Source organism: Littorina saxatilis, linkage group LG8 (genome assembly GCF_037325665.1).
Source record: "Littorina saxatilis isolate snail1 linkage group LG8, US_GU_Lsax_2.0, whole genome shotgun sequence".
Taxonomy (NCBI): Eukaryota; Metazoa; Mollusca; class Gastropoda; order Littorinimorpha; family Littorinidae; genus Littorina; species Littorina saxatilis.
The window spans coordinates 59,860,428-59,882,921 of NC_090252.1; the positions used below are offsets into that span (position 1 = coordinate 59,860,428).

General features: G+C 40.3%; 2 protein-coding genes across 2 annotated transcripts; one reads left to right on the forward strand and one right to left on the reverse strand.

The window, feature by feature from the left end:
• Positions 1–4,755: 4,755 nt before the first annotated feature.
• LOC138974762 (uncharacterized) lies at positions 4,756–5,571 on the reverse strand. Its single transcript, XM_070347488.1, has one exon. It carries the CDS (start codon positions 5,569–5,571, stop codon positions 4,756–4,758), a length of 816 nt encoding a protein of 271 aa, XP_070203589.1.
• Positions 5,572–6,460: 889 nt separating this feature from the next.
• Positions 6,461–21,857, forward strand: LOC138974763 (uncharacterized). The gene is made up of 10 exons (XM_070347489.1): positions 6,461–6,626; positions 7,188–7,321; positions 8,529–8,703; positions 9,635–9,901; positions 10,328–10,594; positions 16,892–17,047; positions 17,751–17,795; positions 18,575–18,703; positions 19,086–19,373; positions 20,647–21,857. Exons 1-10 carry the CDS (start codon positions 6,461–6,463, stop codon positions 20,715–20,717), a joined length of 1,698 nt encoding a protein of 565 aa, XP_070203590.1. The 3' UTR covers positions 20,718–21,857.
• The last annotated feature ends 637 nt before the right edge of the window (positions 21,858–22,494 follow it).

Sequence of the window (22,494 nt, forward strand, 5' to 3'; positions counted from 1 at the left end):
GCAATCTATTAAAAAGCCAACAATTTCAATAATAATTACTATTGTACTTTAGTCGTACATGCATATTCTTGAATTGAAAAAAAGTGAAGACAAAACCTTTGTAACATACCAACCAAAAGGATAAATCATGTGAAATACGTAATAGCATAGTTTATTAACTAGCCGCCTACTTAAATTAGTAATCGCGTTGCTAATGATCTGGCAAACTAACTTACTGTCTATCTAATTGGCTTACTAAGTAATGGACACATGTATAACTAGCAAACGAAATACGAACAAATGGACACACTAGCTAAGTGCAATCACCGTTATGTGTCTTGCAACTTTAATCAAATGCATTTTTCTTCCTGCTGCAATAGCAGATGACGACTGCTGACATAGGCCGACTGAGGAAAGATCAGAATCCGTTTGACATCCGCGTTAGAAATAGAAATTCCTTTGCTTGCTATAATTATTCGCTCTGGTGTGCGGTGTGAAATGTCACTTTGGGTATTGGTTAACAACACCATAACTATGGAGCTACTGATGTGGACGACGCTTTGTCTTCTCTTTGTTGAGATTTCTTCGGGTTAGTACCATTGTCATTGATAGATGTGTCACATTTGCCCCAGTTAATTGCACTATTCTCTAGTATTTGAATAATTGTACTTGTCAAATCTTGGGAACTGATCCTTCTTGCCCGTTAACGTTGTTTGCAACAGGCTATGTACTGATTGCCTGTTCGTTATTGGAATAATATTACATTACTACTTTGTGTTAAACATTTTTGTTTATTTCGTTGTTTACTTGTTTGTTACATTGTTTTTGTTTTGCTTTGTTTCCATCGAGTGTTTATTTGCTTCTGTGTTAATTGTCTTCTCTGTCTGCCTCTCTGTCTATATGTTTGCTTCTATATATATATATACATATACGACTAGTGTCTGTGTGTCTGTGTGTCTGTCTGTCTGTGCGCGATGCACGGCCAAAGTTCTCGATGGATCTGCTTCAAATTTGGTGATCTTATTCAGAGACCCCGGACACAACCTCACCGATGAGATATTTCAACACGCGCTCTCAGCGCGCAACGTTGTGCGCGCTGAACCGATTTTTTATTTTTATTTTGGTCGGGATCCACTACCAGTAACTCTTCCTTATCTTCTCCAGTGTTTTCAGCCGTGATTATCTCCCTTCCTCCGTGTGGCGTCAATCCATATTCCCGTTACTACGTTACTATTTTTAGAAGGTCACTGCACGTTACTATTTTTAGAAGGTCTCCGGTGTTTTGCGCGTTTATCTCCTTTCCTTCGTGCGAAGCCGGGTCCCAGGAGCAGCCTGGTATTCGGCTCTACTTCTTCCCGGCGAAGCCGGTACCCGGCGTATCGGGTAATCATCTAGTTCCTCAAATGTATGTAACTATATCATTGTGTATTATAATGTTTACATCCAAGATGTATTAAGGACAGGCTGTAAGACGAGGCTTTGCCTAATACCTCTATCCTTATCTTTTAGAGATAAGTCTGTCAGTCTCTCTGTCTCTCTCTCTCTCTCTCTCTCTCTCTCTCTCTCTCTCTCTCTCTCTCTCTCTCTCTCTCTCTCTCTCACTCTCTCTCTCTCTATGTCTCTCTGTCTCTGTCTCTGTCTCTCTCTTTCTCTTTATCTCTCTCTTTATCTCTCTCTGTATCTATCTCCTTGTCTCTGTCTCTCTCTCTCTTTGTCTCACTCCCTCTCTGTGTCTTTCTTCAGTTTATCTCTCTCTCTCTCCTCTCTCTCTCTCTCTCTCTCTCTCTATCTCTCTCTCTCTCTCTCTATCTCTCTATCTCTTCAGTCTTGTGTCTGTCTGTGTCTCTCTGTCGTTGTCTCTCTCTCTCTTTATCTCACTCTCTCTCTATATCTGTCTTTCTTCAGTCTCTCTCTCTCTCTCTCTCTCTCTCTCTCCAATCCAATCCAATCTCTTTCTCTCTCTCTCTCTCTCTCTCTCTCTCTCTCTCTCTCTCTCTCTCTCTCTCTCTCTCTCTCTCTCTCTCTCTCTCTCTCTCTCTCCAACTTTGTTGCGTCAGTGCAATCTACTCTGTAATTTTTAACTCATGTCAAATGAACTTACATTTTTCATTTAAGCAATGTATTGTATGTAAATTGATGATATGTTCTTACTCTCATTTTATTATAATCATGTAGCAGTAGTTTTCTTTACTTGCTTATTATTTAGCAATTTTAGACTAGTCCCTCTTTAGGGCGATGGGCCAGATGTAAAAAAAGCAGATCACTGCTTACAATACAATACAATACAATACAATGCAATAATCTTTATTCATCTCTAAAAGAGAAATTACAAGCTTGACTGTGTGTCTGTAAAATCAATCAATTAATCAATCAATCAACCATGCATGTAGTAACATTCACATCGCATATTCACATCATATCGTTACACGCAAACATTGTACCCACACACTTACTAAAATAAGCCTACAAATAGAAGCAATGCATTGCCTTTTTAAAAATTATATCACATTATCACCTTATCACACTTTAACCACATTATCTTTCACATTTGTATCCTATAAGTCAATATAACTAACAACCCTCGTTGAATAAAGAATTGTTCTTGTTCTTGTTCTCTCTCTCTCTCTCTCTCTATCTCTCTCTCTCTCTCTCTCTCTCTCTCTCTCTCTCTCTCTCTCTCTCTCTCTCTCTCTCTCTCTCTCTCTCTCTCTCTCTCTCTCTCTCTCTCTCTCTCTCTCTCTCTCTCTCTCTCTCTCTCTTTCTTGCTCTCTCTTGCTCTTTCACCTCTCTCGCTCTATCGTTCTTTCGTTCTTTCTCGTAAAAGGCAATTGTAAGCCATTGCTGGGGTCCTAATATCGTACACATTAAGCAGACGTGGGTGTCTAATTCTTTGTTTGTTTGTTTGTTTGTGTGTGTGTGTGTGTGTGTGTGTGTGTTAGCTTGTGTTTCCGTTTGTTTATTTGCGAGTTTTATTTTATTTTTCTGCAGATACTGATATGCAGACTTGTCAAACAAACGGAGACATACTTGACGTAACTGAAAAGGGAAATACAACATTTCGATGTGATTTGCTGCAGTCTTCAAAGGACACAGAGTGGAACATCATTGTAGGCAACGGGGGCACCTGGCTTGCGTCATGCTTACACTGTGGTCAGTGTCCCAAGGTGTGTTCAAATCCACGATCTGATGCTGAAGCGAGACTGTATCTGACACACAGTGACTTGGTGTTTATCAACCCAAAAAGAGGTTACGGAGGGAAGACTCTGCAGTGTAAAAATGGAGTTTATGGACGTTCATGCAAAATTCGAGTTGTGCGTAAGTTATTTTCTTTATATTGTTGCCAGTGATCTGCAACTTATATATAAGATTACATCTCCTCTTTCCTAATGTTTTATTTTGTTTCATTAAGTCTAAGCATGAGATGACAACGTAGTAACAGTGTTCATGACCCAGAGGTTGCACAGCTTCCGTTCTGCAATATTATTTATTCAATGAAAGACAGGATTGTGCTTAATGAAGCAGGACAACAAACTTTGTGTGGTATTAGGTTGTGCATTCAGTTGCAATAATTAAACGTAAATGAAAGGCAGTCAATAATAATAATTAAAAAAACATTCTTTTATAGCGCCATTCACCGCCAAATGGCAGTCTCATGGTGCTTTACATTAGACATTAAAATTCAACATTTTACATATAAAGAGTTTCCTTGTAGTAAATAACATACAAGCATCACACACACACACACACACACAAAATCATAGACAACGACCACGTATAGTCATATAAGATAATCTAGAAACAAATTGTTTTTAAAAAGATGAAAATACATAAGATAAGTAATAGACACATAGTTACACCTAAAAAGTCTGACAATGAAACAGTTTGTTTGTTTGTTTATTTGTTGCTTAACGTCCAGCCGACTACGCAGAGCCATATCAGGACGAGGAAGGGGGGGATGAAGGGGGCCACTTGTCAAGCGATTCCTGTTTACAAATGCACTAACCCATTACTTGTGTCCCAGCAGGCTTTAGTAAAACTAAATTAATACCTACTGGAAGATTACCAGTTTCCAGTATGTTAAAATAGGCTTAACCTATCTACTGCTGGACTTACATCAGAACACTAACAGATTAAACTATACATGAATCGCGAGACAAGCGGCAAGAGAAGAGATTTTTGGAAAAAATACAGATGAATGAGCAAGAAGGCAGAAAAAAGAAAAGAATCCATGAAGAAAAAGAGAGCATGACAGGAAAGAGGAACCTACCTAACAGCAAACTAGAAAGCTCCTGCGGTTCCAAAAACAGGAGGGGCCTTTAATTTCATAATCGCAGTGCCCCACTGCGGGACAATGAAACAGAACTTACATAAAAGCGTACAGATCTAAAACAGAACGAAAATGTAACACAGACTGTGGGGCAACACATTAAACAACTAACAACAGGCATACTGTATTATAGTAATGCATTAGGACTTTTAAACCCAGTACACATTAAAACATCGAATTCAATTCAGCATACAATACAGGCATTAATACTAATAGTTAACTTTGTATAAACAACAACCAGATACACATATGATCCTCTGGAAGGTTTAAAAACAACCAGTCAACAAGCACACTTATCATTCAGCACATTCACTCACGAGTCACATGCACACATTACACCACAGCTTCAATGTCCTAATTACTTTGTTCAATTTAGTAAAAGGCAGATGTGTACAGGTGAGTCTTCAGTTTAATCTTAAATGGTGGTAGTGAAGGAGACTGGCGGACTGCTAGGGGAAGTGAGTTCCAAAGTGTAGGGACTTGGAAATCGGAAGGATCTTTGTCCAGCTGATTTTTAGTTTAGTTCTGGGGACTGTGAGGAGCAGCTGGGATGAGGACCTGAGGGACCTAGTTGGAGAGTACTTTGTCAGTTTTGATGACAAGTAAGGAGGGAGGGTGCCATGAAAGTAATTGAAAGCGAGAGTGCCCAGCTTGTACTGTATTCTCTGTTGCACTGGAAGCCAGTGGAGATGATTCAGCAGTGGTGTAACATGATCCCTGCGCTTCTTTTGGAGGATTACCCTAGCTGCACTGTTCTGAACTCGTTGAATGCGAGATAGCTGATCAGTTGAAATGCCAGCCAAGAGAGAATTGTAGTAGTCAATGTGAGGTGTAACACATGCACAGACGAGCTGTGTGGCAGCCTTCTTGGTCAAAAAACGCCTGATCTTGGCTACTCTGCGAATCTCCAGGTAGGATGTACTGCAAATGTGACTCACTTGTCTGCTCTTGGAAAATTGTGAATCAAGATATACCCCAAGATTCTTAACGTAAGGCTTAAAGGCTATTCCATGGTCCCCCACCCCAAGACTAGCCCCAGGAGCTCTACTACACTGGGAGCGGGTAACAACTTTCAGAGCCTTAGTCTTATTGTCGTTCTGTTTCAGTTTGTTGCACAGCATCCAATCTTTTACTCTCTCTTCACACTGCTCAAGCTTGTCTGCCATGAGAATACTGCCTTTTTCTGGTATTTCAGAACCTCTTAGCTGCGTATCGTCAGCAAACTTATGGTAATTACAGGTTAGTTCTTTCATGATGCGTGACATTATAGTTGATTGTATAGACTAAATAAAACAGGCCAGACCCCAGCACTAATCCGTGCGGAACACCGCACTGAGGGAGCGCAGGATCCGATGTCCTACCGTCAATGACAACTGACTGGAACTTATCTTCCATGTACGACTCGAACCATTTCAATGCAGTTGCAGTGATTCCAAAAATATCTTCTAATCTTGTCAGCAGAATCTAGTGGTCGATTGTATCGAAAGCAGCTGACAAATGCAGTAAGGAAAGGACTGACACTTTACCGTTATCTGCATCATCAAGCAAATCACTGGTGACTTCAAGTAGAGCAGTTTCCGTTCAGTGGTATCAACAATAATCAGATTGGTGTTCCTCTAGTAGATCATTGCTCTCTACGGGCACAAGTATAACACGATGATCAATTGTCAATAAGCAACACGCCTTGTAAAAACAAACACAAAATGTTTAATTGACACACAGTTGGCACTTCTTGTTTGTGTAAGTACGAAAACATTGATCATCATCATCATCATCATCATCATCATCATCATCATCATCATCATCATCATCATCATCATCATCATCATCATCATCATCATCATCATCATCATCATCATCATCATCATCATCATCATCATCATCATCATCATCATCATCATCCACCTGTTGTATACATATTCTACCTTAGGCACAAGGCGTCCAGGATAGGTATTCCAGGGCAGCCATAGGGCAACACGGCGTAGCATGGGATATCCAAGAAGAGCAACTGCGGATGTGAACGGGCAGATCATTTTAAACAGAAGGGGCTTGATATTTAAAGGAATTATTTACGTATTTTTGTAGTTTAAAGAGCTTTTCAGAGCTTTACCGAGGATATATATTTGGGAAGGGTGTTGCCAAAGTGCCGCCGAAATGCGCTTTGTAAGATGCCGTGAGATTCGCAAAGATTCTGATTGGCCATTTCCCCATGATCATGATCACGCCTACAGGCCCCCACAGACTATACCCAGGATACACCAGGAGGCCCTTGAAGCCACAGCATACCGTATTCCGCGTGGCCTTAAAGGCATCCAAATGTGTATGCATCGGGTGCATCACCACCATCATCATCATCATCATCATCATCATCATCATCATACTCATCATCATCATCATCATCATCATCATCATCATCAGCATCAGCATCAGCATATGCATCATCATCATCATCATCATCATCATCATCATCAGCAGCAGCAGCAGCAGCAGCAGCAGCATATTCATCAGCATATGCATATGCATCATCAACATCATCATCATCACCATATTCATCATCATCATCATCATCATCATCATATTCATATTCATCATCATCATTATATTCATCATCATATCCATATGCATCATATTCATCATCATATGCATATTCATCATCACCATTGCCATTGTCATAATTATCGTCGTTGTCGCCATTATCAGCAGCAGCAGCAGCCACATCAGTGTCAACATTATGATTTTAACAGAACCAATAAACAGCAAGCACAATACTCTTTGTTCTGTGAAAACTGACGAGACGGATCACAAAAGAACTAGATCAACTGCAGAATAAACTACATTTGTATCTACCCACAACGTAGCTATTTTTGTTTTGCTTCTAAAGATGAACCAGAGCTGCATGATGCCAACGCCACGCTTCACGACAACTGGACAGTTACAGTCAGTGTCTCCTTCGACAAATTGTACACTTCAGACAACAGTACTTTGTGCCGTGTGTATGCTCCGGATAATGTCAAAGTAAGTATGTGTGGTTACTCATTATGCGTACCTGTGTTAGAACGAGCGAGAGAGAGAGAGAGAGAGAGAGAGAGAGAGAGAGAGAGAGAGAGAGAGAGAGAGAGAGAGAGAGAGAGAGAGAGAGAGAGAGAGAGAGAGAGAGAGGGAGAGAGAGAGATATAGCGAGAGATAACGAGCGAGAGATAACTCGCGAGATATAGCGAGAGAGATAGCGAGAGATAGCGAGAGAGAGAGATAGCGAGAGAGAGATAGCGAGAGAGAGATAGCGAGAGAGAGATAAAGAGAGAGAGAGATAAAGAGAGAGAGAGAGAGCGATAGCGAGAGAAAGAGAGAGAGAGAGAGAGAGAGAGAGAGAGAGAGATAGTGAGAGAAAGAGAGAGAGAGAGAGAGAGAGAGAGAGAGATAGCGAGAGAAAGAGAGAGAGAGAGAAAGAGAGAGATATAACGAGAGAAAGAGAGAGAGAGAGAGAGAGAGAGAGAGAGAGAGAGAGAGAGAGAGAGAGAGAGAGAGAGAGAGTGAGAGAGAGAAAGCGAGAGAGAGATAACGAGAGAAAGAGAGAGATAGAGGGCAATAGACAGACATACTGAAAGAAACATTGATCCACATTACAAACACGAAGACAGTGTGAGTGTGTGTGTAAACGCCAACATCCCTTATGCACCAGATTCGCTCAAAAGTAGGGAGTGGGCCTTTAATAGGTATTATATCTACCCTAGGCAGAATGTGTTCTTCGTGAGAAATAGTGCCTTTTGTTCACTTGGTAACGGAATATTAGTAGGATTTGTTTTTGTGCAAAACAATCAAAAACTTCTATGTCTCTTTCTCTGAGATACAGTCCGTGGGGGTGGGAGGAAGGGGTGGGGGGTGGGGTGAGAAGACGCGTGTCAAACACGGTGTATTTAAAATAAAATGAAATAAAGTCCGTTCACCCAAGCGATCTATTTATTTCGTCCACTGTTGCCATGGTTATCAATAGACATAATGTAAACTCAGCGGTATGACTGCAATGCAGCATCTTAAAATTGTTTCCTAAAAATGATAATCAAGTTTAGAATCAAGTAGAAACAGCTTTTGACACCTTTGGGGGGGGGGGGGGGGGGTGGTTGCAATGTACACAGTTTTGGACCCAAAGTAGGGGGTGGTTGTTTACTCGACACTGGGCGCATACTACGTAGTTTACAGTATATGCGAACAAAATGCGTTCCAGGTTCAATCGAATGTAACTACTCTGGATGCCTACTATGCAGAAGATAACAAGACGTGGTATTTCCGTGGCAAGTGTGATGTAGATATACAGCTGCCTACTGTAGTGGGTCAACACACATTTTCTGTGGAAGTTCTGCCTGGACCCGGACCAGTAAACGCTGGCACGGTGCACATAGGTATGAGGCTGTGTGTGTGTGTGTGTGTGTGTGTGTGTGTGTGTATGTGTGTGTGTGTGTGTGTGTGTGTGTGTGTGTGTGAGTGTCTGTGTGGGGGGTGTTTTGTGTGTGTGTGTGTATGTGTATGTGTTTGTTTATATGTGTGTGCACATAATGTGTGTACGTGTGTATGTGTGTGTATGTGTGTGTGTGTGTATGTGTGTGTGTATGGGGGTGGCTGCATAGCTCGTTGCCTGGCTGGTTGACTGGCTGGCTGGTTTGCTTTATATTTATCTGTCTGTCTTTCAACATAATTTATCTGACTGCTTTTCTCTTCCGCTACATAATGATTTGTCTCTGTTTGTTTATGTTTGTCTGACTGCGCCTGCATCTATGTGCTTTAGCTTCTATACATTCTGATTTGATCTGGATTAAACATTCTGTTGTTCTGCATTCAAAATCGAGCAGCTACTATGTCTTATTCTACGCCGTTTTTTATGTACATTTCTCTAGCATGTGTGATTCTACCAGTCAATGCACTGATACTGCGTCTTAGGTAGACAGTACATCATCGATCTTCGGTATTTTTGTTTTAGTTTGTTTATTGTAGCTGCAATAGTATGTGCAACAGCAATACCCGTAGTGGTAATGTCAGTATCAGTATCAGTTGAAGTACTTGTGGACTACATAGTAGTAGTAGTAGTAGTAGTAGTAGTAGTAGTAGTAGTAGTAGTAGTAGTAGTAGTAGTAGTAGTAGTAGTAGTAGTAGTAGTAGTAGTAGTAGTAGTGGTAGTAGCAGTATTAATAATAGATATATAAGCAAGGTTACTTTCAAGAACAAAACCTTGATCAGCAGTGATGCCAGAAAATGAGCAGTCAAATGCTGTTTGTAGAGTGACATAGTTGCTATATTTCATTAAAACCCTACGTATCTGTACTACAATTTACACAGAAAGACCAGGAAACCTTACGACACTGAACAACACGTGTCCAGCCTACGTGGCAGAAGGAAGTGACGTGAGATGTCAGTGTGGTTACCTGCCCGCCCAGCAAGGCTCACCACCCGCTAATGTGTCCTGGGAACACAATACGACTTCAGCGGTCCTGGAACTTGACAATGTGAAGAGACAGCAAAACGGGACTGTGTATCGCTGCTACTCAGTGTGGGGAGCGGGGGAAGAGATCAACGCTTACTACAACTACACTTTTGATGTAATGTGTGAGTAAAAGTAACAAACACACAAACAAAGAAGTACAAACAAACAAAGAATCCCACAAACAAACAAACAGAAAGAGTTACAGACGGAAATTCAGAGAGACAATCAGACACAACAATAGCAAGTGCTCCTTGGTGACCAAACATTATTGTATCTGATTTGTCATGGTAGTTGTGTTGCTACTGTGGCTGATGGCGTTGTTGCTGCTGTCATTTATTTTGTTGTTCATTGAAAGTTCGTTGCGGCTTTCCTGCTTCCTATTCACTAGACGTCACAACAAATACAGAAGCTGAGTTTATGACACACCGTCTGAGATGCTTCAGTGATAAGGAGACGGAATATAAATGAACATGCATTATCAGTGCATGATGCGAGCATACACGCTAGTGTCAACATAGTATGCCGAAACATTGCCGTTGTCATTACAGACGGACCAACCAGTGCTACCATTGAAGTCCCTGAGGTCAGCGATCCTGTTCAGAATACAACCTTGAACTGTACATCCGATGACGTGTTTCCCGCAGCCAATTTCTCTTGGTCCGTCACGTGTCTGACCGAGACCTTGACCCGCCAGTCAAGCGCATGCGCCGTCACACCAGAAGTCACAACTAATGGAACGGAGGTCGTCTGCATTGTGTTGAATTCTGGTGTACCGGAGCTAAATGCCACAGCGGTTTTCAAGTTCCGTGAGATCAGTAAGTAAAACTGTATTTTTTTCTGGAAAGAGTCATTATCAGTAAGTAACTCTGTGTTTTCCCGAAGCGGGTTTCAAGTACCATAATATCAGTACTTTACAAAGGGGTCATATCACAGTTTTGATTTGTCATGATTAGCTGAAACAGGATTGTTTAGACTAGATGTTCAAATAGTTTAGTCATACAGCTTATACAGTCGAACCTGTGTTTAACAAACACTCACACGCCTGAACAAACATGATTTTAATGGACAAGTGATCGACATGGACATGTTCAATATATAGAGCCAAACCACATTAGGCATGTATTGTTTGGAGTGGTCGTTTTTGACAGGTTGTCGTTATGGGGAGGTGATCGCTAGAACAGGTTTCACTGTGTTGCCAAGAGTAATTAAATCAGATTATTTTTATCATGGGACAGATTCATTTCAGGACCCTTCTTTTCTAAGTATGAATGAATTCTTATCCGGTGAGGGATTTCTTTGAATGACACAGAGAGAGAAAGAGAGAGAGAGAGAGAGAGAGAGAGAGAGAGAGAGATGATGATGATGATGATGGGACTTTATTTTTCAAGGATAGAGGTTGAAGGCTACGCCTTTTTTTTACAACCGGTCCTTACTTCACGGTGAATACAAATGTATAATAAATGATAAACAAGTAAAACAACCTGACAAATAAACAAATTAAACGAACAAACCAACAAACAATCGAACAAATAAGCAAACAAGCAAATAAACACAAACGACACAATGACAAAGTAAGCATGCATTTAAAAAAAAAAAGAGAAAGAGAGAGAGAAAGAGAGAGAGAGAGAGAGAGAGAGAGAGAGAGAGAGAGAGAGAGAGTGAGAGAGAGAGAAAGAGAGAGATGGATACAGAGAGAGACAGATAGAGAAAGAGAGAGACAGAGAAAGAGAGAGGGAGGGAGAGAGAAAGGGAGGGAGAGAAAGAGAAGAGAGAGAGTGATGGAGAGAGATCGAGGGAGATGGATGGATGGATGGTTTATTCATTAATGCCATAGCCCCATATGAAGGGCTGTGAAACGAAACGAAAAATATACACACGAATAAATACATAAATAACATCGTCATTTATACTTTCGTCATCGAAGATCTTTCGTATTCCAATCAGTGTAATTTCTCAGTTCTGTGTTCTGCGGTCGTTTTGACTGACTTGACAAGTTGCGAAAAAAGATTGACATTTCATTTTTGCGACTGATTGTAAAAAGACAAGAAAGCGTGGAAAAATATGCTTGGGTCCTGCAACGATTTCTCCCGTGGAAGAAAATGAAGATGTCTGCTTTTCGTCTGCTTTGAAGGTAGTGAGATGGATAATACTGTTGTTATTCTTATTTAGCTGAAACAGAATTGTGACCCTCCACCACGAAATGAGTCGCATGTCACCTCGCGCGGTTCTGCGCTAGGCTTAATATAAGTCCGGGGAGTGTCTGGTAACAGTGTGAGGGTCACCTTAGTCACAGGCTTATAACTCAAACAGTTTTCGCTCTTTTCTAAAACGGTTTTCACCACTCGATAGAGCATAAAAAACTCTTTAGGAACATGTAAAAATATGAAAATCATGCAAAGGTGACATGCGACTCATTCCGTGGTGGAGGGTCACAATTGGTTAAACCAGGATTTTCAAATGATTTTGTAACACTGCCAATACAGTCAAACCTGTGTTAACGACCTCTCAACGGACAGATCATGCAAACATTATTGTAATATGCAATTGATGGATTTGAAAAGGTGAAATGCATAGAGACCAAAACACATTAGAACGGGGAGATGATCGCTTAAGCAGGTTTCATTGCATTGATGTGAGTAAAGGATATTATTTTTATGATGGGAAACATTCGTATCAGGACCTCCTTATTCTCAGTAGGAAAGTAGTCTCGTCCGTTTTGGCTATTTCTTTGAATGAGAGAGGGAGAGAAAGAGAGAGCGGGAGAGAGAGAGAGAGAGAGAGAGAGAGAGAGAGAGAGAGAGAGAGAGAGAGAGAGAGAGAGAGAGAGAGAGAGAGAGAGAGAGAGAGAGAGAGATTGGAATCGTGCCTTCTAGAATTGTTTTCATTTGATTTTGAACCCATCAGACGAATACACCACCAAGAAGTCTAACGTGAAAGAAACAACAGATTTTCCAACAGGATTTCAAGTTCCGCTGTTTAGCTACTAGAGATGCCAACATCGTGGCATCTTACCCACAGGATCGCTTGGTGGACGGAAAACCATACGGTAAAACAGTCAAACACGCAGCGCAGACAGATAAGCAAAACAAATAAGCAAGTGTTTTGTTTGGTGACCAAATGAATGTGTTTTCCTTGTTATCGTTCGTTGTGTTGCTACTGCGGTTGCTGGTGTTGCTGATTGTGTTGTGGTTGATAGAAAAAGCTTGAGGTGGCTTGTTTGCTTGCTTTTGATTGGACCTCATAACAACCACAGCAATTGACACAACCTCTACAGAGATAAACACACGGAATATAAATAAACATGCATTATCAGTGAAACATAGCTGTGTTGCTGTTGTCACTTCAGACGGGCCAACCAATGCTACCATTGAAGTCCCTGAGGTCAGCGATCCTGTTCAGAATACAACCTTGACCTGTACATCCGATGCCGTGTTTCCCTCAGCCAATTTCTCTTGGAGCGTTACGTGTCTGACTGAAACCTTGACCCCTAAGTCAAGCGTGTGCACCGTCACACCGGAAGTCATCACTAACGGAACGGAAGTCGTCTGCGTTGTGTCTAATTTTAAACGACCGGAGCTAAAATCAACAGCGGTTTTCAAGTTCCATGCAATCAGTAAGTTATACCACTGTGTTTTCCCGAAGCGGTGTTCTTGCTCCGTGCAATCAGTAAGTTATACCACTGTGTTTTCCCGAAGCGGTGTTATAGCTCCGTGCAATTAGTAAGTTATACCACTGTGTTTTCCCGAAGCGGTGTTCTTGCTCCGTGCAATCAGTAAGTTATACCACTGTGTTTTCCCGAAGCGGTGTTCTAGCTCCGTGCAATCAGTAAGTTATACCACTGTGTTTTCCCGAAGCGGTGTTCTAGCTCCGTGCAATTAGTAAGTTATACCACTGTGTTTTCCCGAAGCGGTGTTCTTGCTCCGTGCAATCAGTAAGTTATACCACTGTGTTTTCCCGAAGCGGTGTTCTAGCTCCGTGCAATCAGTAAGTTATACCACTGTGTTTTCCCGAAGCGGTGTTCTAGCTCCGTGCAATTAGTAAGTTATACCACTGTGTTTTCCCGAAGCGGTGTTCTTGCTCCGTGCAATCAGTAAGTTATACCACTGTGTTTTCCCGAAGCGGTGTTCTAGCTCCGTGCAATCAGTAAGTTATACCACTGTGTTTTCCCGAAGCGGTGTTCTTGCTCCGTGCAATCAGTAAGTTATACCACTGTGTTTTCCCGAAGCGGTGTTCTAGCTCCGTGCAATCAGTAAGTTATACCACTGTGTTTTCCCGAAGCGGTGTTCTAGCTCCGTGAAATCAGTCATGTCAGAGTGGTATACTCTTTAATGATTAGCTGAAACAGGATTGTTTAGACCAGGATTTTCAAATGATTTAGTCATACTACCAACACAGTTGAACCTGTGTTTATATAACGACCTCTCAGCGGACTGACCATACAAACATTACTTTGTATACAAGTGATCGATTTGAAAAGGCGAAGTGTATAGAGACCAAAACACATTGATTAGTCATTGATTTTTTGTCGTTGCGGGGAGGTAATCCCTAGAGCAGGTTTCATTGCATTGATATGAGTAAAGGATATCATTTTTATGGTGGGATACATTCATATTAGGACCTTCCTTTTCTCATTATGAAAGTAGTATCGTTCTCTTTGCAATTTCTTGGAATGAGAGAGAGAGAGATAGAGAGAGAGAGAGAGAGAGAGAGAGAGAGAGAGAGAGAGAGAGAGAGAGAGAGAGAGAGATAGAGAGAGAGACAGACAGACAGAGAGAGGGGGGAGGGAGTGAGAGTGAGAGAGACTGAGTGAGAGACAGAGCAAAATAGAGAGAAAGAGAGGGAGAGAGAGGGGGGAGAGGGGGGGGGAGAAAGTGGGAGAGAAAGAATGAGAGGGGGAGAGAGAGAGTGCGCTAAAAAGTACATGTTTAGTTATCAGCGATGTCACTGGATCGCTTGGCATGTTATATTGGCTGCAAATACCGTTACTGCTTCTATCATGCTGATTATAGGCAGACGATGAGTTAACATGGGCGTTCTGCCTAAAATGTCTGTTATTATTTATGTAAAGGTAGTATATAAACAAAATGCATGGACGCTTTCAATCACCACTTTCACCAAGTGTGTTATACCTCCTAGCTCACTTGACAGTTATATGACCAAAGTGGTTCAGAGCCACCATTTGTTCTGCCCAAAGTTGATTCTGAATCTGGTGTTTTCTCTTGACCGAGAAAAAGCGATGCAGTGGAAAAGCATGTGGGATCAGCATGTTTCCTCTTCTGTAGATGTTTGTGAGGATTTTTCAGCTGTAGGTTTTTGATGCAGTGGGTTCTTTGTATGACCGACATTAACACTTATTGGGAGAGTTGTAGTGTGCTCATGTCAGTTAACAGTTGACAATAATATGCCATGTTCGTTTGTATGTATATTTTTGTTTGTTTAGTCTGTTAATCGTTTGCTTGTTTGTCGTTTACTTGTATTACTTCTTTAATTGATATTCCAACATTTTTAAAACGTATTATCATTAGATTAAACCCCCCCATGGGCGAGGGCTGGGTGTAAAAAAGCACCTGTTTGCTTATGCCATTGCCCTCGTAAATAAAGAATTTGTCAATTTGTCAGTTAACTCCACATACTAAGCTGTACGCCTCCTTACCACACCAAATATATGTTTCACACCTTCTGAATAGAAATTTCTACAATCGTACACGTCCCCACCAGATATGTTCACTGTAGTTTGTTCCCGCAGTGGGGCACTGCGGTTATGAAATTAAAAGCCCCTCCTGTTTTTGGAACCGCAGGAGCTTTCTAGTTTGCTGTTAGGTAGATTTTTGGTTCCTCTTTCCTGTCATGCTCTCTTTTTCTTCATGAATTCTTTTCTTTTTTCTGCCTTCTTGCTCATTCACCTGTATTTTTTCCAAAAATCTCTTCTCTTGCCGCTTGTCTCGCGATTCATGTGTAGTTTAATCTGTTAGTGTTCTGATGTAAGTCCAGCAGTAGATAGGTTAAGCCTATTTTAACATACTGGAAACTGGTAATCTTCCAGTAGGTATTAATTTAGTTTTACTAAAGCCTGCTGGGACACAAGTAATGGGTTAGTGCATTTGTAAACAGGAATCGCTTGACAAGTGGCCCCCTTCATCCCCCCCTTCCTCGTCCTGATATGGCTCTGCGTAGTCGGCTGGACGTTAAGCAACAAATAAACAAACAAACAAACAAACTGTAGTTTGTGTCATCAGGAGATCAACTAAACTTGGCCAACAAAATATTGCAACAGATTTCGCACTCATGTTAAAGCATTAATTCTCGTGTCATTTCATTCAAATTTAATATGCCAGTGAAGGCTGTTCTCTTCAATATCTGGATCACCTTTCGGATTAAATATCATTTTACAGGGATCACGTGACCGCCGCTAAAATCAGGGTACCCTCAAAATCGACTTGACCAAAACGGAAGGGCCAAATTAAAAAACGACAAAATATCACAATAGGCAAACCTTTGCAATTGTTACATATACGAGAAGAAAGCCAAATCAATGATCTACCCAGAAAAAAGTTTGTTTTGTTTAGGTAGCTTGCATATTACGTGTGCTATGCTATTTCTAAAGATGCAGGTGTCGATCGCAAGAGCGGTGAAAAACGGGAGTTTGTTTGTCATTTTTTAGGGGTGTCGTGACACAAAGCGCTGGATTGCTTTGGTATATTTAGAATATGTTACCAACATACTAAACGTGCTCAGAGCAATTTGAGATCGCTACACGTATTGTTTCAGATGTGACGCAATAATTCGGAAAACCGTTTTTAAACTCGTCATTGTAAAAATTGCAAAGGTTTGCCTATTGTGATTGTTAGTCGATTTTTTATTGTGCCCTTCCATTTTTGTCCCGTCGATTTTGAGGGTACCCTAATTTGAGCGGCGGTCACGTGATCCCTGTAAAATGATATTTAATCCGAAAGGTGATCCACATATTCAAGTGAACGGCCTTCACTGGCATATAACGTTTAAATTAAATTACACGGGAATTAATGCTTTAATGTAGGTGCAAAAACTGTTGGAATAATTTGTGGCCACATTTAGTGAGCTCTTTACGTTTGTTTTGGACTTTTTTTGTTCAGATGACAAACATGGCCAAGAAAACCAAGAAACCCAAGGCATCCACAAAAAACAAGGATTACCGTTGGCGGTTATCGCTGGAGGAATTGCTGCTATTGTTGTCATTGTCGTAGTGATTATAGTTGTCTTCGTCTTCTGCGTAAGACGCAGACGTAGGCGTAAGTGATTTTCATGTGATTCAAAAGTAGAATGCGACTGCACTTGCATTATTTGTATATTCATAGCATCATAAGCCAAATGATAATACATAATTAATGTGCCTGTGCAGTGACATGCAATTAATGATACATCATTATTGAGCATAAACATGATCAACAATGGACAGTTGTTAACATGTATTTGCATTAAACACAAATATAAGCAAAAGCAAAAACAGTAACGATTTTTGGGCGGGGATGTAGCTCAGTCGGTAGCGCGCTGGATTTTTCATCCAGTTGGCCGCTGTCAGCGTGAGTTTGTCCCCACGTTCGGCGAGAGATTTATTTCTCAGAGTCAACTTTGTGTGCAGACTCTCCTTGGTGTCCGAACACCCCCGTGTGTACACGCACGCAGAAGACCAAGTGCGCACGTAACAGATCCTGTAATCCATGTCAGAGTTCGGTGGGTTATAGAAACACGAAAATACCCTGCATGCTTCCTCCGAAAGCGGCGTATGGCTGCCTAAATGGCGGGGTAAAAACGGTCACACACGTAAAAGCCGTGGGAGTTTCAGCCCATGAACGAAAAAACAAACAAACAAACAGTAACGATTTATTCCATGTTATTTTTCTGGTTTATCTTATATTATGGTTATCATGCATAAGCAGAAGTTATTTTGCAAATACATTATTCTGATGTGGTTATTTTGATTCTGTATTTTAGAGCCGAAGAAGAATGCAACAAAGGAAAGGAAAGATACCACCGCAGGTAAACATTCCCACTTTCCCATTCTTCTTTTTTTTCTCTTTTACTTTTTCTCTGTCTGTCTCTACTGCTTTACTTCTTTTCTCTTGTTTCTTGCTCTCTGTATCTTGCTGATGTTTTCTCTCTCAATCTCTTTTTTTTTAAAGAGGGTTTCTTCAACCGTGCTCGTTCCTGTATGTGTGATCGTTTACTCTCTGTGTCCCTGTTTGTCTGCCTATATCTCTCTCTCTCTCTCTCTCTCTCTCTCTCTCTCTCTCTCTCTCTCCCTCTCTCTCTTTCTCAGTCTCTCTCCTTCTCTCTCTCTTTCTTTCTCTCTCTCTCTCTCTCTCTCTCTCTCTCTCTCTCTCTCTCTCTCTCTCTCTCTCTCTCTCTCTCTCTCTTTCTCTCTCTCAAAAACGAACGCCAGGATCTTGCGCGGAAAAAAACAATATTCTCAGTTAAAGACATTCTTGCAATGTTTACCTCATTTTAGATAACTTTTTAAAACGTATCCGCGCTCCTCTTTTACCATGCAATAGTTTATAACACATTTTAATGTAACTGCCTGCAGCTCTGTATAAATCGTTCAATTGTTTTGCTCTGATGATACCTACGTTAATTTTAGTTATTCATAACTGATCTTCTCAAACATAGATCCAGGCGAATAGTTTCATCAATTCATGCCTGATCATTTGCGTATCTGCCTCCTGCAAGCCTGCAGGCATTTTCAAACCGTTTTTTTTTCTTCTGATAACACCCACGCCTTATAGTTGTCTAACTATAACTGCTCTTCTCAATCATAGAGCCAGCTGAGGAGTTTCAAGAATACATCAACGAATTCTACGAAAGTTCGGACGGCATCGAAGCACTCAGAAACAACAGAAACGGAACACCAGCTGCCGCCCCTACCAAAGACTCACGCACGCAAAATGGCACGTATCCGCAGTTAATTTTGTTACATAAAATAGTGTACATCACACTGTAATATGTAACTGCCTGCAGCTTTGTATAAATCGTTCAATTGTTTTAGTCTGATGACACCTACGTTAGTTTTAGGTATTCATAACTGATCTTCTCAAGCATAGATCCACGCTAAGAGTTTCAAGAATGCATGCCGTTTCTTTCTGATAACAATCATGCGTGTTTTTGCTAATTATAACTGTTCTTCTCAAACACAGATCAAAGCAAGAGTATTAAGATTACTTAAGAATCTACCTTCAAGTTTGCAAACATTATTAATGCAACAGTTTATTTCTGATAACACCCACGCGTGTTTTTGCTAATTTGTATTGCTCTTTTCAATCATATATCCAGGCGAGGAGTTTGAAGAATACATCAACGAATTCTACGAAAGTTCGGACGGCATTGACGCACTCAGAAAGAACAAGAACACAACAGCCGATCCTAAAGACGCACGCCCGCAAAATGGCCAAGGAGCGACCAGGCCGGACGACCACCAAGGCGACGTGTATGCAGACGTTGTCAAGACGACGAAGACGACGACGGATAAGCCGACGGAGAAGACAACGAAGAAGACGACGCAGGACAACGAAGGACAACAACAAGACACGCACACTGAAGCTCAGAAGAAGCCCAAGGGAGGTAAGGGTACCTTTGTGTTTCTGTTTGTTTTTATCAGTGTGAAGACTAAAGTGTTTCGTTGTTGACGAATCATCCCATTGTTTCGTTTAAAGTGTTCAGTTAACGTTGCGCATTGTTTATAACGAAAAAAAAATCAAAGTGCTGATATTTAATATCAAATTATATTTGCTGTAAACAGAGTCAAGGATTTGTTCAAATCGGTGTCGTACTTTCGAATGCATTATCGACCTTGCAAGGTGTGAAGGTGTATCAAACTGAACACTTTTGTAGATTTTATTCTTCTAGAAAATAGCATTGAACAAACTGCCTTTACAATGTGTTGGAGATCCACCCTTGTAGAACGTTTGGCAATTACTTTTATTTTCAGAGGCACGTTATTTGCAAATGAAATAATAATACGAGAATTTATAACGCGCACATATCTCACCACAAGGCGACTCAAGGCGACTTATAAACATGGCCTAATATATTATAAGCTTTGGAATATCAAGTTGTCACCACTGCTTGAGAGTATATTTTGCAAACTGCAAAGCTCAATTTTGTTGTCAATCAAATATCACTTGCGGCCATTTATCTTGCCACTCCGCAACCAATATCATGTGGAAGGGAAGCAACTCTTTCTAAAAATTAATGTAGGGCAGTTACCTCGCGTTGCCTGCAAGTGAACGCAATGTAATGCGTTGTGTGCGTGTTAATAATGTGTTGCTTTTTTTCCTGATTGCAAAACACTCAAATCAGCACAGCACGATTATCCTCATTGATAGTGTCATTACAATATAAATATGTGAGGTAAATAACGCTCAAATATAATGTCTTCTTCTTCTTCTTCTTCTTCTTCTTCTTCTTCTTCTTCTTCTTCTTCTTCTTCTTCTTCTTCTTCTTCTTCTTCTTCTTCTTCTTCTTCTTCTTCTTCTTCTTCTTCTTCTGCGTTCGTGGGCTGAAACTCCCACGTACACTCGTGTTTTTGCACGAGTGGAATTGTACGTGTATGACCGTTTTTGTTTCTATAACCCACCGAACTCTTACATGGATTACATGATCTTTTCTGTGCGCACTTGGTCTTGTGCTTGCGTGTACACACGAAGGAGGCTAAGCCACCAGCAGGTCTGCACATAAGTTGACCTGGGAGATCGGAAAACAATCTTCACACTTAACCCACCAGGCGGCCGCGGCCGGGATTCGAACCCTCGACCTTCCGATTAAGAGGCCGACGTATTACCACCCCGCCACACGCTTGTCAAATATAATGTCAAATGTGTTTCTTCTTTGTCAGGAGAGGCTACTTGCCAACCTGACCAGCTGAGAGACAACTCTGATGATGTCTACATGAACGTGAGCCCTTGATTGAGACTGCAAATTGCAAGGAGACAAACAACTCTAGTTTTACAGCAAATATCTTCTATGATATGATTTAAAGGGTTAGACCTAGTGAAATCACACTTTTGGAAAGCAGTATTAAAATATTGGCTGGATAATAACCACTACGATCGTGGGACAATCGGGCCGGTTTTATTATGGAATAATGCATGCTTAACGTATAGTGGCAAAGTTTTTTGAAAGTTGGATACAACGAGGTGTATTGGTATTAACTGACATTGTACGTTCGGGAAACATATTATCATATCAAGATATTTGTGATCTGATTGGATATTCACCAAACCGAATTCTTGAATATAATGTTGTAAAAGCTGCTGTGTCATTATTTATGAGGAAAAATGTTGTAAATATGACTGATGATGCTTGTATTACCTTACCACTGTTTAACGGCAAAAATGTGTAAAGTGCCAGAGAATATAGGAAAGAGATTATCAATATGAAAACAGATGTACCATGTTCCGGAGGATTTTGGAAGAGAAAGTTTAATGTAGAAATTGATGAACGATCTTGGATAGTTGCCTATCAGTCAACACAAGAGACTAGATTAAGAGTTTTACACTGGAAAATTATGCACAACATTTATCCGACCAACATGCTCCTGTGTAAAATGAAAGTAACGGAAACTAATAAATGTAATTACTGTTGTGATGTAACTGATTTCATTGAACACTTCTTTTTTGAATGCCCGGTTGTATACAAATTCTGGAAGTTTATTGAAAAATTTATATTTCGTACTTTAGAAATTAAGGTTGTTTTGAAAGTTAGTGATGTTTTATTTGGTATGCATTTTGTAATGGTGAAAAAGGCAACTATGTATAAATTGAACCACATTATCTTAATCGGAAAGATGTGCGTTAGTATATATAAAAAAACAAATTCGTTTTTACCGTTGGAAAGTATTTTTGATAGGCAGTTACAGATAAGAAGCATTTTTGTGTGAGTGTTCGAAGAACAAAACGTTAAAGAAAAGTTAGCTTGTTGTTATCGATAAGTTGTATTTAATTCATTGTATGAGATATTGTTAATTGTTGTATTTAACTCATTGTATGAGATATTGTTAATTGTTGTTATTTATTTGAATAAAATTGTTTGAAAAAAAAAAAAAAAGTTAGTATATGTTTTGTTTCCGCAATGGTGTGTACACATGCATATAGTCATAACCCGTGAATTTCTTTTTTTGAATTATGAAATCTTTCTTTCTTTTTTTTCGGAATGAGTTTATATATATGTTGAAACAGTTTGCATATCTTTCTTGTATTTGAATTTTTGTTGTGTTTGTTCGTGTACCCCCATGGGGTTTCTTAAATACATTATTTACCTTGCAAACAAATGAAAATAAATGAAGACTATAGACTATGTTCATGAGTCGTAACCAATGCAACTACACAATAAATGACAACTGCAGTCTCTGCAGCAAGAAGTGTCGACAATGTAAACATACATCAAATGAACACTTCAGTGCCTGTCCCAAACTTGTAACTTGTACACTTTTGTCTCTGTTTAAAAACTTAAACCAGCGAAAACATACACAACTATTACGACTTTAGTTTTTGTTTAACATTCTAAACAATTGCAAACTAACAACAAATGAACATCTGTTTTAAGATGTGAAACCAGTCAAGACTCACAATAAATACAGATTTTAGACCTTTTTCAAAACGTGTCAATAGTAAAATCATGCACCTATGTAAGGAATGCAGACCTAACATTTACAATGCTAAAGAGAAAAATCGAGTGCAAAGAG